General features: G+C 26.8%; 4 protein-coding genes across 4 annotated transcripts; all 4 read left to right on the top strand.

Annotated features, from left to right (window-relative positions):
• Positions 1–1,330: 1,330 nt before the first annotated feature.
• OCT59_013044 (uncharacterized protein) lies at positions 1,331–1,591 on the top strand (the record flags this gene model as incomplete). Its single annotated transcript, XM_066140558.1, has 1 exon — positions 1,331–1,591. The coding sequence occupies one exon, from the start codon at positions 1,331–1,333 to the stop codon at positions 1,589–1,591; it is 261 nt and encodes an 86-aa protein (XP_066001436.1).
• Positions 1,592–2,149: 558 nt separating this feature from the next.
• OCT59_013045 (uncharacterized protein) lies at positions 2,150–11,188 on the top strand. The gene is made up of 30 exons (XM_066140559.1): positions 2,150–2,215; positions 2,507–3,124; positions 3,197–3,386; positions 3,460–3,642; positions 3,709–3,892; positions 3,971–4,043; positions 4,126–4,462; positions 4,534–4,607; positions 4,692–5,355; positions 5,423–5,463; positions 5,535–5,748; positions 5,817–6,039; positions 6,112–6,487; positions 6,568–7,598; positions 7,665–7,695; positions 7,773–7,838; positions 7,902–7,954; positions 8,032–8,124; positions 8,206–8,301; positions 8,366–8,557; positions 8,637–8,762; positions 8,833–9,728; positions 9,825–9,912; positions 9,996–10,130; positions 10,209–10,306; positions 10,394–10,415; positions 10,485–10,584; positions 10,656–10,733; positions 10,832–10,911; positions 11,008–11,188. The coding sequence occupies exons 1-29, from the start codon at positions 2,176–2,178 to the stop codon at positions 10,891–10,893; spliced, it is 6,384 nt and encodes a 2,127-aa protein (XP_066001437.1). The 5' UTR covers positions 2,150–2,175; the 3' UTR covers positions 10,894–10,911; positions 11,008–11,188.
• Positions 11,189–15,236: 4,048 nt separating this feature from the next.
• OCT59_013046 (uncharacterized protein) lies at positions 15,237–15,500 on the top strand (the record flags this gene model as incomplete). Its single annotated transcript, XM_066140560.1, has 1 exon — positions 15,237–15,500. The coding sequence occupies one exon, from the start codon at positions 15,237–15,239 to the stop codon at positions 15,498–15,500; it is 264 nt and encodes an 87-aa protein (XP_066001438.1).
• A 3,784-nt stretch (positions 15,501–19,284) lies between these two features.
• OCT59_013047 (uncharacterized protein) lies at positions 19,285–19,530 on the top strand (the record flags this gene model as incomplete). Its single annotated transcript, XM_066140561.1, has 1 exon — positions 19,285–19,530. One exon carries the CDS (start codon positions 19,285–19,287, stop codon positions 19,528–19,530), a length of 246 nt encoding a protein of 81 aa, XP_066001439.1.
• Positions 19,531–19,735: the final 205 nt, after the last annotated feature.

Consider the following 19,735-nt stretch of genomic DNA (forward strand, 5'->3'; position numbering starts at 1 on the left):
AGGAAAGAACTCAGTTGGGAAGAAGAATCTGATTATAAAAAAAAAATAAAAAATTTATTACCTGTTTTTAAATTATTTCAAGTCTTTATTGTAACGAAAAATTGGACAATAGCGAATCATATGCTGATTGATGTGAGTAGGTTTAAGAGCTAGTATGTTCTAATCCCGAGATTTCGAGATAATAAAGTATCACATTTGCGAATGAAAACACGTTTGTGTAATTGTAAGTGTTCTTCTCTAATGTTATAAAGTTTGATTCAATTGTTCGTCATCATTGAATGACCTAATTATAAGGAGTACAAAGAAATCCAATGTGAAGCAATTATTGTGAATGACCACGCAACTCGTTATTCTCATTGGATCTTTAGGCGAATGGTGCTCAAGTCACTGAGTTCCTGCAATTACAGGTGTTGACGCTCGGTCTATCGTTCATTTACTTCGAAAGTTTAGCAAATTGCGTTTTTCCTACAATTACAAATTGAAACTAATAATAAAAAATAGACCGTGATTTATTTGCTTATTCCCGTAAATTTATAAGCCATTTAAGCTTTTTATGAACAAGCCATAGTTTAATCAAGTTATCTACTTGATAATATCGATTCCGAAACTGAAGTAGTGGTCTCTATATAATTCTATTCTATTGTATTAATAACACATTTTATCTCATTTAAAAAAAGTTTCAATTTATATAAAAATTTTAAATGTATATTAAATAGTAATTCATATGCTATATCAAAATTTCTGGCAGTCTTACGGAACGATAATTTGATCATTAAATTGAAACAATTAAAAATAATATGCAGTCAAACTTTTAAAATTTATTTTGAACGTTCCTTTGTTTAAAGTCCATAGAGCAACATTGCCTATTAGCCTCATTCCCTTAAAATACAACTTATTAATTAAAGTTGCCTGCCGCAAGTATTAATTACGGCATTCTGGATTACAACTTGGATTGCAACCCTGATTTAAACTATGGCTTAAAGTTGTAACGTGCCGTATTAAAGTTGTAATACGTAATTATAATCGGCAAATTATAACGATAATTAAAATGTTTTAAAAAATCAGGTTCTTGATTAGTTATTAAAAGATCAAAAACGTATTGTAAATGGAAAGCTAAACCCTTACTATATAGCTCCATTAGTGTGGTGGAATACATGTTTTCCATTACACCAAGTTCTGCAGCATGTGAACGAATGTTTTCATCGCTATATGGAAAGCGCTGAACTCAATTAAAGTGAATAGATTAGAAGGATTGGCAAAGATTTATCGATTTAATCTATCAAATGCTGCAGAACAGTTTTATCAAGCTCAAGAAGAAATTTCTCCTGAAATGGTAAAAAATATCATAGAAATAGTTTTTAATGAACTTGAGGAAGAAGCCTTTCTAGAAGAATCAGAGAGTGCTAAATTGCCAAATCCAGCTGAGCGCCTTCATACAGACGAGGTGAATTTAAACTTGAATATTTCGGATATGGTTGATTTCCGATCTCAAATTTTTCACTCTAATGTATTAATGAAAGAGAGGAATACGGTGATGAATCTAGATATACGCATTTGTATACAATCATTTATGTTTAAAGATGGTAAATAGTAAACAAAAATCTAAAGAATTTTTATTAAAAATGTTCGTGTGATACAAAAAATTATTAAAATATTTAAATCAATATTAATAATAAAACTATGGTTAAATCCAATTACAATTTACAACTGGTTGGAAAATTACGGCAAAACATTACAGCTCTACGACATTACGTCACAACCTTCCAACTCTGTTACAACTTTACGGCACGCAACACTATTATTATGTCTATTTAATATTAAAAATAATCGGGAAAATAAAATACCTTAATACCCAGTTTATTTGTTATTCTACTTTGTGACTTTTAAGGTTTGTTGCATCAAACGGAATTTCCGTCAATGATTGTAATGATTAGGTATAAACGCTGCATATTGCGGCTTATTACAAATTTAGTTAATCCAGATTATGAAATCCAAGTAATATTACTTTTCGTGGCTAATTTTCTTGATAGACCTTAAAAACGATTGTTGTACAAATTATAAAAAAGGTATCAATAATTATTGATAAACAACAATAGAAAATTCGTTTATAAAAAGGAACGATTTCCCAGGCAGAAATCCTTTTTTTTTTCTCGTGCTCATAATTGCATTTACAGTATGCGAGTTCAAGATTCTGACCGAGCTTCTGATAATTCTGGTAAGAATTTTATAAAGTAGATTTCCATTTACAGTTTTAACCATATATTATATTATACCTTGTTCCCGATTTTGTTTTTCTTTTTTAAAAAAAAAACGGTGTTATTATTGTTTTAAAAAAATAAATAAAAGTAAAATAAAATTAAATTAAATTAAAATGAATATAACCTTGTATCAGTAGTATGTGTATAAAATAATAGAATTATAAAAAATCTTTTTAAATATTAAATATTAAATGATAAAAATGTAAATATTGAAAACATGATTATTCATATCAATTTTTTTTTTTTAGATTTTCAGGATGATTCCATAAATGGATCTACCGTTCTTATCAACCCTACTTCGATGCAGCGTCAAACTAGTATCGAATCCGAAAATTCTTTAAGTACACTAGATGAAAATGAAATTGAATCTTCTCTCTTACCTCCATTTGTAAATGATTTTGATGTAAATCAAGTTGAATTACTTGAGCAAAATTTGAGTCAAATTTTTCCACCACCGTATAATATTTTTTCCAGTAATGAGTTTCAAGAAGATCAACAAAGTTATGACGAAAATGCTTCCATGTCTCGGTATAGTGAATCTTTGACTGAAGAATCTCAAATATCACATCAATTTGAAAGCCCAATTCAAATTAGTTACGACGAAATAATGAGCAAAACTGCTCAAAATTTAGATAATAACGATACAAATATTAGAAAAGCTTTTGGAAGTGACATTAAGAACAAACCAGATATTAAGAACAAATCTGATTATAAAAACAAACCTGATTCCAAGAAGAGTATTCGTAATGTTCTTAAAAATCAAAAATTTTATATGAATACTCAAACTGAATATGGTAAAGACTTGGTCGAATATATTCCTGGATTATATCGTTTGTTATCTAAAGCTGATGATTCAAGTAGTTCTGGTATGTTTTATTTGTATTTATTCATCATATTTCTCAAAGAAAAATTAATTTTCTAATCACATATTTTAGCAGACCATATAATTCTTTCCAAGGATTCTTTGAAGAAGCTATGCAACGATTGGTTTCCATTAAGTTTCAAATCTATTTCTGAAATTAATTATACAAAGCTGAATTCGATTTCATTTCGCCTTATCGGATGTTATGGAAATCATGCTTTGATAGCAAAATTCTTATTAAATAATAAAATTATCAACCAAAAAATGTAATGTATTTTATTCGTAAATTCTTATGTTTTATTTTGATAATCGTAATTAAAAAATTTTCTCTTTATTTAGTCATAACTTACTTACAGATTCACAATCTTCCATGGAAGATGTGAATAAACCTTCTTTACGTCCAGGTATTTATTTATTAGTTGTGAACCCAGATTTAGGTTTAGTTATTCATTGGCCTGAAAACGGTTGCTATGAGGAAAATGCTTCCCCGCAAAAGAAACAAAATATGATTAATTTTCATAAGTATGTATTATAAATTATCATGTTTTTTAAAAAAATCTCGCTAACTTATTTAATCTAATATTATAGATATTTGACAAATCTTACTGATCATCAGCTTTGCTTTATGATCGATAATGATCTGGAAAGTTTTGATTGGAATTTAAACAATCCTGATCTCAATACAAGTGATGAAAATGAATCATGTTATGAATTTGAAGTCAAGAAAAGTCAAGAAGAACAGGATGACTTCGAAGTTCATGATGGTTTTAAGGTTTTTATTTATACTTTTTAAGTATTAACTTGTATTATGCGATACTTTCTTGAAAATTAACATAAATTTTTATTGAAGGTGAATTTATCTCTTAAAATCAAAACCGATATGAACGTTAATCATCAATACGATGTACCTTTGTATCCGATTGGTAATCAAATTAATTTATTTTTTTGCATATGTAAATTTTGTTTATATCAAGAGATGATAATTTTTTTTATTTTATTTTATAGTGGTTGAATCAACTACGAATCAATCATTCATTACTAGAAAGATGGTGAAAAAATTAAGTAAAAACGATTTGACTTTTTCGGCTGCATCATTTTCAACTGAACTTTGTAAAATACTTCAAGAGCGTAGTTTATACATTGATCGTAAATCGATGGATATGAAACAATTGGAATTTTTGATAAAAAATGGATTCAAAGCAGAAACCAAACTTTTGAAACCATTTGATGACGCAATAGATGCTGCGAAATCACGAATGAAAAAGAAGATTGATCAAGCAAAACGTACAATGGAAGAAGATGCAGAAATTATTACTAGGATGGGTTGGAAGAAATCTTATAGGTATTATAATTAACTAAATAATTAATTTCATTAATCGTATTATTCACTAAAATGTATGTATATATTTTTAGCATATTTGAGACATTTGTTGATAAAGATCTTTTTGACAACTCGGAAAATGACGATAAAGTTATTGAAGAAGAAGGTAAATTAAGAAAATTTTCATTATTATGAAGATTATTGGCATTAATTAATTACCAATTTTATATTAAACTAATCTTTTTTTCAGAAATTAATAGAATTCAGTCAAAATATCCAGAGGTTAAAGATATGATAAAGAAAATTAAAATTAATTCTCCTGATTGGATTAGGTTGAAAAAGAGATATGCAATGGCATATCTCGTCATAAATAATGTTTATAGATTATTGAATAATAATATAAAAAGATCAGAAGAAATTATAGAACGTGCAATTCAAGAATTTTATAGTATGTTCATTGATGTAGAGACTGACACACATAAATTGGTTGAGAAATATGAGCTGCGATCACGGGATTTCTTTTCGAGCCTCTCTACGAGTTCTAGTGTTCCCCAATCGAAATCACAGGAGAAGCTTACTTTTGATAAACTACGTATCAATCAGACCGACGAACAATCTAAAAGATTTATTCTTACTAAATCAGATTCTGAGTTTGTCCAGGACATTATTAATTCACAATTTTTTGCAAAGTTAAATCATATAAGACAAGATGTATTAGTAGTATTCTCAAATGAATACCAAAATTGGAGAAAAGATAATTTTCCAAATAGCGTTAAAGAAATGGTTCCAACATTTTCTTTTAACAAGCAATTAATGGATAAGATAAACGATGATTTTTCTCGTGAGAAGAAAGAAATTGAGAATCATGAACTTGAAAGAATATGTTATGAATTAGAAAAAGGTCACCGTGATGGGTAAGCTATATTTATTAAGACATTTTTTAAAATCACCATTTATTTAGTTATTTTGACCATTTTTTAGACTACTACGTTTGAACCTGTCAAATATATCAAATGTTACAGGTAATAATTGATCATCATTGATTTTATTATTTTATTTCTTTATTAAACATTCCAAATTATTTTTATAACAGATATAACAGATAAAGAACGACAATTCTGCTTAAATTATGAGTTAGAGACAAATCGATTGCAAATAACTATTTACGAAACATTGTTAGATAAATCGGATGATTCTCATGTTCAAGATGATGAGTCTTATGTACCAAATCTAATTTTATCTTCAGATTTTTCTACTGGTCAATATGGTGTTGATTTTATGATTGATCCTACAATCTACGATTTCAGGTACAATATTCTATAATATTTGTCATTTTTTTAACAATCTTTTAATTATTTATTTTCTAAAACCTCAGAAAAATATCTCAATTCGAAAATTGTAAATTCCTTCTTGTGCTTTACAATAAAAACAAGAAACGAGTTGAAATATTCTTTGATACCGCTCAACAATTGGCACGAAGATTTAAAAAATCTGATTCAATCAAACCAATTAAAATATTGAATATAAATGAAAATTTCCTTGTTGCAGTTAATGAACCAAAAGAATTAATTGCTATATTTGATACAAATAGAACTATGGTAAGTTTTGATGTTTATAAAATCTAATATTATATTAATAAATTTAACTCTTCTATTTGTTTTTTTAATTAGTTGAATGTATACTCTTTTAGTGATGATCAAACAAATTTATATGCACGAAATCCAGATATCGAATTATTACGATGTTATAATGATATGGTTCCAGATATTCAATATTTCTTATTTATTAAGGATACCGAAGAACTTTGTTTTGTTGAGAAAGGTGGTCAAGCACGAATTTTTAACCTTATAAATCAACGATTTCGACCTGCAGTTAGTAAATTTCCATCAAATACAGCAAATGTTTTAAGTACCCCGGATGGTTCTTGTATTGTGGCTTTCGTAAAAGAAAAAGTTTATGACGATGAAATTGCTGACAGTAGAGGAAAAGATATTTGTCGCGCTTATGTTTATTTTTGTGCAAATTTTGGAGGTTCCGTTAGTAAAGGTAGTTTCGTAATTTGTACAGTATGTTATAATACAAAATTTAATGTGTTATTAATGTTTTCTCATTTCTTTTTTCTACAGTTGTTAATTTACCACAAAACCTTGAATCCTTAGTATTCTTACAATTCACTCGTGTGAATAAATTACAAACTCATTTGTTATCATTTGATTTACCGGATGGATATTTAACCTCTGCAATAGTTAAAGTTACTATGGAGAAAACTCATTATCATATCCAAGAACGAACGCAAAAGCAATCAACTGGACGTGTAAAATTAGTTGATTCTTCTCATAAGAATGTCGATTGTACCATTGTTAAAGGAAAAGGTACTCATTTTGAGAAAACTATTCAAAAGGGCCAAAATATTGTTATAATGGGAGAAAGATATAATGTGGTCAAAGTTCTTTCTGACACAAAGTTGAGAGTTTCTGGCAAATTTAAATCAACGAACGTAACTGATAAGTGGGCAGAATTTTATGTTGAACCTATTGAATCGAAAACAAAGTCGAATTATCTTATCGATGTTTATAAATTAATGGTTGAGAAATATCCTATTGAAAATTGTATAGATCCTCAACAAAATCATCCTTTTAACTTAAAAATTGTCCTTGATATTGATGAAACTAATGATATTGATATTGAAGAATATACGGAAAGATTTGAAAATTATGTAATCGAGAGCTTAAGGCATTCTGTAAAGAAATTCGCAGCAATATTAAAGAAATTTTCCGTACCAGTAATTACTTTCCAAGAACTTGATATTGATGATGTGAGATTTCTAAGTAAATATTCATCATATTACGACCTAGGAGAATGGATGATTAAACTTTGTTGTCTAATTCCCATACAAATTGCTGTAACAAAAAATAATTCGTTTCAACTTCTTAAAGATGGATTGTCCTGGGATGAAGGTCGGGTCGAATTTGATAATGGTTATGGCCATTATATAGATAGTATAGCAAAGAGTATATCTTTTGGATGGTACGAAGGAATTTTCAAATATTTTGGTAATAAAAAAATCAAAGTTGTTTCTACCATGGGTGAACAATCATGCGAAAAGTCACTTATGTTGAATCATCTTATCGGGACCTCATTTGACGAGTCAGCGATGGTAAGCATTATGATTGTTCTTTATAATTAATTTTAAAAAATATATTAAATTATAATTCATTTTCAGGGTTGTACTGAAGGTATATGGATGTCATTAGGTGAATTTAAAATTTCTTATAATTTTTTTATTAGAAGCATAAATAGACTTGTTAATTTTATTGTTACTATTCTATAGTATACACGAAGAAATATCTTTATGTCGCACTTAATTTTGAAGGTCAAAAGAGAACTCCACAAGAAGGTAGACTAAAATATATCTATATATTTAATAAATCTTTATTAATGTAATTTCTCTCTTTTTTAGACTTGTTTTTAATGCTTTTTAATACAATCGTTTCAAATCTCATTCTCTTTAAGGTTAATATCATAGGTTTTTTTTTTCATTTATATTATCATTTTTACATATGTTGTTAACATGATAACTTTTAAAATAGAATCAACCTGATGTAAATAAAGATACGTTAACAATGTTTCAAAAATTTCAAGATGGTGCATTGTTTTTCGAGTCAGGTTCAAAAATTCCTCAGGTTCGTCTAACAATTTTTTCACGAGTTATCTCTTATGATTATTTAGTTGTACCTTTTAATATTTCTTTTTTTTTTATTCAGGCAAAACTGAGTATTGTTTTAGATGATGCTCCTAATGCTAGCAAAGAAGACATCGTTAAAGAATTTAAGTCAAACCTCTCTCAATTTGTTTTAGAGGTAAATCATATTGCTTGAAAAAACAAAACCAGTCGGTACGTCTCACATTTAATAATGTTTTTAGGAAGGTGAAGGTAACTTTATGACAAAAATGTACAAAGGAAAAATGGATATTATTTCTTGGCCGGCGTTCAATGATGCTGCATGGTTTAAAAACTTGGAAAATGTCAGTAAGAAGTTAGCTAAGCAGGAAGAAAAACACGAAAATGCTAGGACTTTCTTGCAAAATACTAAAGTAGTTATGGCTAAATTGAAGGTTCGCAAATATTATATTTATTTAATGAAAAAATTGACAGTATTGTTTATTAATAAGTACTGATAGTATTTAACTTTAGATATGTGATTGGAGTTCATTAGAAGAAACTCTCATGCAGATCCGTATTGCGACATTAAAAAGGTTGCTTCCAACTGTTATTTCTTGTGGCTTGGAACAAAAAGATTATGTCACCAGAGAACTTATGGTAAGAAATTTTTTCGCTTATATTTGAAATATTAAAACTATTTTATTTATTTATTTATTTTTGACAATAGAATTATGATACTGAAAAACCAATTGATGATCCAATAGTCAGCCTGTCCGACATTTTAAATGACTTCAAAGAATCGGCTAAAATATTACCAGATTCCGATATTCAGTTACTTGATGAAAATGGGGCTTTTGAAGAATTTTTTGATAATTTAAGAAAATACTTTGAAGACGTTGTACAATCGCGAAAAGAATCATCTGATGACAGCAAATGGTTTGCCAACTTTGACAAATTCATCAAGTACGTTATTGAACGACGTGTTTCACGTGTTAAAGAATGGTACTTACAGAATACTTCCAAGTTTCCACAAGATAATAATGACATTGTACATGAAAAATATGCAATGGAACAAGAAACAGACAGACTTACACTTTTATGGATTTTATGTGGATCAACATGTCATCGATGTGGTTTAAAATGTGTCAAAAATCGTGATCACGAAAATAATCACGATTGCTTGACTGATCATAAATGCCATTTTATTTGTAATTTTGATGGAACCCACAACAGAAAATTGGTTCCAAATTGTATTTATATAGCTGGTCATGAAGGAAAACATGTTTGTGATCAAAATCATTTATGTGGTGAACCATGCAATCTTATCGATAAACTCAATTGTCAGAGAATTTGCTCAAAGGAAATTGGACATGACGGTGAACATTTATGTGAATCAACACTCCATTACTGTGGAGAAGATTGCTCATTATCAACATATACTCAAAAAGGAGATTATCGTTGCCCTAATAAATGTGTTATGCCATATAATGAAGAACATGATTCACACCGTTGTGAGAATGAAACTTGTCCAATCCAATGTCCAATTCCAAGTTGTCAGAAAAGATGTCAAAGTAATGATCACTTCCATTCGTATTCTGACTTAATGGTTGATCATTTTTGTGGGTATGTATTAGAAATTTTTTTATTCTTTAGTTTTTTTATTATTTCGAATTTTTTTTTTAAAAAAAAAAATTACTTTAAAACTCCTTATATTTTAAGAAATGAGCATCTGTGCCAAGAATTTTGTGAAGATGATGGTGTTTGTAAAGTTGTAATTGAACCTAAACAGCAAATAACCCGTACAAAGGTATAATCAATAAAATTTTTTTTTATGAGCAATTTATGTAATGAAGATATAATGTACTGACCTTTAACTTTATAAACGATTAGTATATTCAATCAAATGAAAAATTAAAATGCAGTAAAAAAATACCTCCGAATGAATTTGAACATATCGGAAAACACACTCATAAAGAAGATGGATTTCATTATTGTAACGTGAAGTGTAAATACTGTGAATATTATGTATGTATTAAAAAGAAAAATTTATTGTTTTATTGAGGAACTCAATTCTAATTTTTTTTTTTAAAAAAAAAAATTTAGTGTACGTTGCCTTATGGACATACACAAATTCATGAAACAAGACATGGTAATATGAAACCGAATGAATTCACAAGTGATGATAATTTTGAATTTACAGGGTATATATGATATTAAAAATTGAATTTATTATTACACTGATCACGTAATTTGTTTTTTAATTAAAATAAACATCTTTCAATTATTAGACAAGAAGTTCTTTGTAATTTAGTAAGTAATATATTAATTTATAATTTCTTGCGTATTTAAATTATTAATTAAAATTATTTCTTTTATTAGAAATGTAAAGGTTTAGGCAGACATCCTCATGTTGATTATTGTCAAAATGAAGAAAATTGTAGATTAGGAAATCAAAGAATTGATATACAACATATTGATGGTAAATTATATTCCTCCTCTTTTTTTTTTCTTTTAGGTGAAACTTATTTTTAATAATTTAATAAATTATAGAACGAGCTCATCCCCATCCTGATAGACCAAAAGACTTAATTTCCCATAAACTTTATTGGGAGCGAACAGGTTTCAAAGGTATATATATTAAACAACTATTTTTTTTTGAACTTATTATTGTACTATATTTAATAATTCGTTTTCTTTTTAATAATAATAATAAAATAAAATATTAGATCCTTATTCTGTTCAAGAACAGAAGGAATTTGCAAAATGGAATCATGAACGTATGGATTAAAATTAATTCCAAACATAGGTAAATTTTGTTATCAAACGTTAATATGATTCAAAAACGAGTCGCATCTAACCCCTTTAGAAATGTATTTCTGAATACAAAATCTTATTTTCAAAGAATTATTTGAACAGATGAAAAATAGTATATACTCGTTATAAGTTAATTCAAATAGTAAGTGTATAGTTTTAAAATAATAATTAGAATTTAGAATTTTGGAAAACGGAGATTTAAGAAGTTAAAATCTTATAACAAATTATATTTATATCTTTTTAAAAATAAATACTACTTTTCCACGTTCAGTTGTATGAATTTGTTTTATTTGGAGTTTTGATATAATAAAATCTAAAAAAAATCTTAATTATACAAGAATTAAAATTAATAACTAGAGTTGTGGGAATCAAAAGTAATTTTAATTATTCTTATTTAAATATTAGTATTTAAATATCAGTTTTAGGTGAATGTTTTTCTAATAATTTTGGACATTAACAAATAAATTGTATATTGTACAATTTATACAAAAGCATAATATTTAATGAAAAAATCGATTTTAATTTATTACAATTGTTAATGGTTGGGGTTGCTGAAGCTGCCATGGTAATGGTTGAGCTCCCACGATGATGACTGAAGTTGTTGAAGTAAATTATTTTGAGTATCAGTAGGATATCCAAATGCAACGAGAATATTTTCAACAAGATGGAATCAATATCATCGGCAGCAAAAGAAAAGAAAAATATTGTTGGGACTTGTTAAACTAGATGCGCTTAGCTTATATTTGCGCTGGTTATCACTTTGTTTCCTGGAATCCTGGTATATGGAGCGGAATGGTTATACGTGCATGCGTGCATCTTTAATTTCTTATAAGTGTGCGACGCAATATATGAGATTTTCGACTTTAGAGTGGTACGAGAAGAAGAATATCCTCCGCTCGGATTCTATTTTCTGCGTTAGAAAGGCTTTGTCTTTTAGAGGACTTGATCTTGAATTAATCGTTCGTAGGTTAACACAAACCCTCGCACAGTGTATCAACCGGTTTCTGTAATCCGTAGTACATCAGCTCAAGTAGAGAACTCTAAGGTTGAATTCTAATATATATAATATTCATCATTTTATTATAATAATTTATTCTCTTTCTTTTAAATGATCATGGAACATCTCTAATAAGTAAAAATCCATATTTAATTTATTAATTTTATAGTACATTTAAAAAAAAATAAACGAAAGTATTTTTTATATAATTCAATATTTAGAGATTGAAGTGATTAGATCATTTCCAACTTTTTCGCTTAAATGTGTCAATTTTTGGAATAGTGCAAAAAAATACATTATGCATTATGCATTAGCTATCACATATTTATTTATTTAAATTATTCTGTGTAACAAGCTTTTTTATTTTTTAAAATAAAAAAGTGGGTAGAGACCTAAATATATATAAAGAATGCAAAAACTCCATTTTTTTTCATTTTTTAATAAATCGGTTTTTTAATGCTGGCTTTCGTTATTTAATAAAAAAAAATCAGTTGATTTAATGTCTCCTTTCGTTTTTTAATAAAAAAAAATCGGGTATTTCATTTTTAATAAAAGAACGTCAAGGGTTCAATCCTATTGAAAAAAGTTTATTTCAAACAATACATAATAATCTAATCCAAAACTCAAAGAAACCAGAATAAATTTACCTATTGCAAAGCGTAATTGTTAGAGAAAGAACATTTTTGTACTTTTATCAAATATAAAAAGTTTTTTTTTTTTATTGTACTAATATATCGTAATAATAGTGTGGTGTAAGAAAGAAAGCGAGCGTTTATGAAAAAGAGGTCTAGAATAAATTTTTTTCTTAATAATATTTCTGAAAAAAAGCTGAGATTTCTTTTTTAATTTAAAAGCATTGCACAAATCTTTTAATGCCCAATGCATATTTTTTTATCAAATAAAATATTTTTTGATAATTTTTAACCTAAAAATAATAAAAACTACTTTAGTCGAATAAATTTTTTAATTCTAAATAATTCACATTTTTTTTTCAATTATTTTTAATTCATAACTATTTATTTGTATTTTAACTCAAACTGTAAAATAATATGAGTTCATTTATTAACTAAATATTTACTATTATCGGATTGTATTGGAATTGTCTTTTTTTTATTCCATTTATTCATTATATTCATTATAAAGGAACATCCCGGATGTAATTTGTAAACCATCCAATCATTGTAAATATCGAATTATAAAACACTTAATAATAATTCATTTGTTTATTTTTATTTACTTGTTTTATTTTTTGGCTCAAAAACGGTTTTTTTTTTGGACGAGTTGTTGTCACACAGAACTTTCTTAAGGAACAAATAATCCATAGTTACGTAACTCAGTTTACATTAAAATATATATTAACCGAAACAATCTTAAAAAGAAAGAAAAAAGGTTATTATTGTCTTATTTACTGTCTTATCTATATTGAAAGAGATGAAAGAGATGAGGGGTTTTTTATTTTGTTCCTACTTTTGGATAATAAATAAAGTTCCTTGAATAAATTCATTGTGGTATTTTGGCGATTAAAATATGGAATTCCAGTATGGAATTACCGATCTACCTAAAAATTTCACAAAATAATAAACTCCGATCAATACATATCATGAACTACCAATAAAAACAAAAAGGAAAAATAGAATGTATGTATAAACGTAGTATTTGTAAACATTCTTACTGTTTTCGTTAAGCTATTAATTGTTGTTTAAAGGAACAATTCAATATTTGTATTTCCATAAAGATACACATACATTTACGTTTAACTTTAAAAAAATCAGTATTGTTACACTCTAGAACTCTAGTTATTATTTCATTTTATTTCATTTTTCAAGAATGTTCTTTTTGTCATTCATAAGGATTTCTTCTAGTCTTCTACACATTTCTTTTTCTTTATAATGTAATTTATTTGACTTGAAATGGATCAGAAATGTCATGACAAAATTTTTTATTTACGTCATATATAACCAAATAAATCATTATTGATGTATATCATGTTTTCTTTGAACGAGTTGAAAGAAAAATAAACACATGACACAAATTGACAAATTAACCACACACAAAATATTTGACGTAATAAGAGATTGTATTAATGTATTTTTATGGATCCATAAGAATAATAATGTCTGATATGGTAATTTTTTATTTTATAAATCGACAATCACACTTAATTCAATTAATTCATACAAACATTCCAATTAAAAATTCCTGTTTAACAATCGTCGGTTAGTATTGTATTAATTATTGTAAGACGATCAAAACTGCAAAAAAAAAAAAAAATTAAAAAATTAAAAATTGATATACAGAAATTTCTTATGTATTATAACCTTAAAGAAAAAGAGAAGAAAGAGAAAGGATTATTCGTTGTCTTATCTATATTGAAAGAGATTTCTATATTTAAAGGAGATTCTTTTTTATGTTCCTACTTTTTGGATAAAATTATCGTAATTAGTTGGTTATAACTGATCAAGAACCTTTGACTGACCGACTGCCTGACCAACCATTTGACCAACCATTTGACCGATCATTTGACCGATCATTTGAGTGATCAGGCTAACATTCTGACATTTATTGCATTTATTGCATTTATTGCATATGTATATTACACATTCAAATTCTTATTATGAATTTCCCGGTTTTAGAGGATAATTTATTACTTAAACGGGATATAATAGAGTTTTTAACATAAACTACAAAGGAAAAATCGGATCCGTTTCTTTGTTTACCGATTATTAAAAAAAAATTTTTTTTCCTTATAATATAAAAAAGTAAAGTGTATTTACTATTAACCTACTTTTGGATATCTATGAATAAAAAAAATAAAATATTATTCATATCGGCTGATCAGAAAAGCCTCCCATAATTTTATATGCTAATGACAATAAGTAACCCATCAGTTATATAATGAACCCATCAACTGAGCTTAAATATTAATTGGCTTGATTTTTCTAATCAGCCGATATGTATATAATAATTAATTGAATAGTTGTATTAAAAAGATGAATATTAAAGAAAAACAAATAACAAACCATTGTTTACATTATATCCTTATGTTCTTATGTTATGAGCTTAAAAAGTAAATACATTTGTATCTCATTGATGTTTAACTTTTAAAAAAAATTTTGGAAAAGGACTTTGTCTAATTTTATTCCTATGATCAATTACCAATTAGATTGATTAAAACTTTGTAGACTATTTCAGATTAGTCCAAGTCCAATATAATATTTTTCTATAAATATATACGATTTTTCCCTCCATTTTCAATCATTCTCTTCTTTCTATTAGTATCAAAGAAAAAAATATTTAAGAATCACATTTGCGCTGTTATGATGGATCAACATACTTCATCAAATGGTTTACTTCCAGATCAAACATCTAATGCACCCTCTGAATCCTCTTTTATAGATAATCAGTTAACTGTTTCAACTTCTACAATCAACTTATCATCTTACAATCGCATTGTTCATAAACTTCGAAATAAAAGAAAACTAAGACGCGAAATTAAATATCCATTAAATCATATTAGACGTTTACCAACACAAATCACAAATGATCCATTCGCAAATCCATTTTTTAATGGTTCGCCTTTTTGAAAGAATTACATCGATAATTACATTCTTTTAATATCATCAATCATTCGCTTATTTCATTTTCGTCTTTTATTTCCTTATAATCGTAAATAAATTAAAGATATCGATACCCTTGCTTATTTTTATTTCGCTTATTTTTATTTCAAATTATTTATAATCGTTATTATAATCGTAAATTAAAGATACCTTTCGCTCAAATTATTCAAAATCGTTATTATACTGAAATATGCAAAATCTGTTTATGACAAACTCAAATTTCGTTTGACAACCCAATTCCAAAATTCTTCTAATACACTTTTTTTTTAAAACGAAAACGGTCAGGAATAGTACATAGTATTCATATTAGCATTTGTGTGATAATTTTATATTTATTTCATCAATATTTTCGTAATCTTTCTTTTTATCTATTATTACATTTGTGTCATACAATATTTTACATAATGATTTTTTTTTTTTCAAATAGAAATAGGTCAACTATTAGTTTTTTATCAAAATTTTAAAGGTCAAAAATTTAAAAAATAAATTATTCGTCTCATTACAGTACATCGAAAAGAAAGAACAATGTATAAAAAATTCATGATAAATTTTTATAACTAAAACTAATATTTTTATTTCTTGTTGAGTAAAAAGAAAATACTTGATTCTATCTATATTCTAATTAAAGATTTGAATTGAAATAATAAGATTATAAATCGATCAGTCTAATTTTTAGGTACTTGCGCCCATATTAGTGGGATTGGACGAGACATCGATCTGATCAGTTTACACCAACCAATAAAATGTGTATTCTCAAAATAGCCCTGCAGTTACCATATCCATTGTATGTTTCCCATGCATATCCATGGTAAGTTAGTTCGATCAAGTTACACAAATTGAGACGTAATTAGTCCGGAGCGAAGCGAAGGACTATATATATACTATTTGTGTCGGTTTCACAAATGTCCCGTTGTCCGCCCGCTCACTGTACATTCGTTCTTTCGGTTACACGTTACTCTTTTTTTATGCATGTGATAAAAATAGAACAAAAATTGTTTATTTGATGATTACGATATACCGTTTATTTTTAATAATAATCAGAAAACTAAACTTCTTGTTTATTCAATTTTCCATTTATTCGAAAATAAACAAACTGTAACGAAAATAAATGTAATATAATATAATTTTGCTTAAACCGAATTTTATAATGACGAAACATCCTTTATTTTTTTTCTTGATATATATTTTTAATTAAGTTAAATTAAGGTTAATAATTTCACTTTTCGGACTCCCAACGGTTACCGTCCCTATATTTTATTATGGAGAGTGTAAACTATTGTACACCTGATGTGTTTATCATGTGATCAAGTACTTTTATCAGGTCATCAATATATGAGAAGGATCTAACTTTTATTTTTATTTTTAAAAGATAATATTAAGATAACAAAATGCAATATATAATTTATGTTATCATTATGAAATATTTTTAATTTTCTTACAAAACCGGTGATGATAAAATAATATGTATAAAAAAATTGAAGAGCGGGAAGGAAGAATAAAAAAGAAAAAATAAAATGCTTAAAATTTAAAATAAATGTGATCGTCCCAATAGTTAAATATCAGCGTAAAGTTACGTAGAAATGACGTAAAAGTTACGAGATTTACGTTCAGAGACCCTGTAAAAAAATGTTGTTCCGTGTTTTCCATGTTTTTTTCCGTGAATGTATCGTTAAATCATGGAAATTTTTATCTCTCTAACACGGATATCTGCGAATGTATCATTTTAATATTTGGATAAAAATTTTTATAGGGAGAAAAACATATGCAAACTAAATTATATTTCTATGATTGTTAAGCACTAATTTTTTTACTAGATAATCAGCTTTAATAAAGCAGTCGAAATAAAAAAATATTGGTTACACTCACATTTTCAAATAACAGTAATTCATGCTGCTTAAAGAAGGAATTAGGATCGTCATTTGAATTTTTAATTATTTTTTTTTTAATCATACTCGAATTAATTGTCATTATCTTTAATTTATCCATACTTTACTATATTGCCTAGGCACTATGAAAAATGATCGATAACATTAATTTGTTTATAGCTTATTTTTGATTTTTTAAAAATAACAAAATTATCGGCAATTATATTTTTATATTTAGCACGATAATAATTTATATAATATCGATCTACGTCACGAGTTACAATCTTTCATTGACTTAATGAGTGACGTATAAAAAAAAAAGATAACCTAGTTGTTAGGAGACGAATGCATAAAGTTAAGATGTGCAAACATATTGGTTACACACACACCACTTAATCATTTTTTGGACAATTACTTCTACTTGTATTCTAGTAAAAAATGATTTACACAAAAGAATGAGTTCATGTGCCTGAAACACGTTAACTAAATATTTACTTTTTTTAGTATAGTTATTTATTTTGAATTGGTCTTTTTTTTTTCTTTTTAATTGATATTTTATTATAAATATTTAATAATAATTACCTTTTATATTTCATTTATATTCCATTTATTCCATTGTAAATTTCTAGATTTTTAATTTGTAATTCGGTAACCATGTGTACTGTGTAATATTTTTATATTTATCAGAGATTTACTATTTATAGTACAAAATAATATCTTATACGAAAAAAATAAAAATGATTTTATATGTTCGTTTTATGATTTACTTGGGGCACCTGTGGATCCCAGAGGCGAAACTACACATAAAATTTAACAATTTCGCCTTTGATTATTGCACTTTTCAAAATTCTACCCCCTATAGATCATCTGATAAAAAATTATGGACGATTACCGGACATTGTTGTCCTATGTCCTGTAACTATAATAACTCAGTAATAACAACGTACACAGAATTCTGGAAAACTGCTATCTACTTTTATTTACTTAACCCGAAATTAACCATATGGCTTATGGCTGATATGCTACTCATGACCAGCGAATTACGAATTACTGTCATTTAGGGGTGATTTTATTGGAAATTCATTTTTTATCATTAAATTTATGCTGCATGACACAAAAAGTCTTGGCATATTGGATTGGCAATTGAAAAAGTGTAAATCATTTCATTGATTCAGATCATTCATGCACAGATCCATGTTTAACAATTGTTTGTCGGTTTAAATAATTATATAATTCCACGTTAAAAATATATTAACCAAAGTGTAATGAAAATCTTTTTGTTACAACCTTAAATAAAATAGAAATTTTTATTATGTTTTTTCCAACTTTTGGATAAAATTTGTTATTAAAACCACATTATTAAAAATGAACATCGATTTTAAACGTTAACCACAGTATTTTTAATTTAATATTCAATAAGAATTAAGTAATGTGATTTCTTTATTCTTATGATATAAAGTTATTAAGTCCGGAATATGAGCCTTTTACTGGATTATAAAACGCAGATCGAACTTTTTCTATAGGGAAAAGGGAAAATAGAACATCTTTATCTTTTAAACCGTGCAGGCCCCTAAAAAATTACGTAATACGAGGAATAATGATTCCTATAATATAATAGTAAAATAAAGTTTTGATAATTAACTTATTTTTAGTAAAAAAACTATGCTATTAAATAATTGAAATTGTGCCTGAACGTTGATCGGTTTAAATTGGGTTATAAAACTTGAAGTAAACTATTTCTAATTAGTAATGTAAGTTTTTCTATAAATTTACAATGTCCCTTACTTTTCTTACTCCTCCTCCTCCACTATAGTTCCTTTCTATTAGTATTAAAGAAAAACTATAGATTCTGTAAAATTATTAAACAACCAACAAATTTAACCCAAATGGCTTCGTCATTTTCGAATCAAACATCTAATGCACCTTCTGAATCCTCTTTTATAGATAATCAGTTAACTGTTTCAACTTCTACAGTCAACTTATCATCTTACAATCGCATTATTCATAGACGTCGAAATCAAAGACAATTAAGACGCGAAATTAAATATCCATTAAATCATATTAGACGTTTACCAACACAAATCACAAGTGATCCATTCGCAAATCAATTCTTTAATGGTTCTCCCTTTTAAAGAATTACATCGATGATTACGAAAGTTGCTAAATCTCACCAGTAGCGACCACTATATAATTTAATTTTTATCGCGTGACCTCCATGAAATTTGTCACCGATATCACAAATATATATTCTAGGATACTTCAAATTATTCATAAATTAAACTATGATATATAATATGCAATGTCAAACTCAAATCTCGTTGACAACCCAATTTCAAA

The sequence above is a fragment of the Rhizophagus irregularis genome, chromosome 20 (assembly GCF_026210795.1).
Source record: "Rhizophagus irregularis chromosome 20, complete sequence".
Lineage (NCBI taxonomy): Eukaryota > Fungi > Glomeromycota > Glomeromycetes > Glomerales > Glomeraceae > Rhizophagus > Rhizophagus irregularis.

Excerpts from the sequence above, each read along its gene's own strand:
- OCT59_013045 (XM_066140559.1), top strand. The coding sequence starts at position 2,176 with ATGCGAGTTCAAGATTCTGACCGAGCTTCTGATAATTCTG. Across the intron at positions 5,356-5,422 it reads GAAAAAGGTCACCGTGATGG|ACTACTACGTTTGAACCTGT; the intron begins GTAAGCTATATT and ends ACCATTTTTTAG. Across the intron at positions 10,734-10,831 it reads GGAGCGAACAGGTTTCAAAG|ATCCTTATTCTGTTCAAGAA; the intron begins GTATATATATTA and ends ATAAAATATTAG.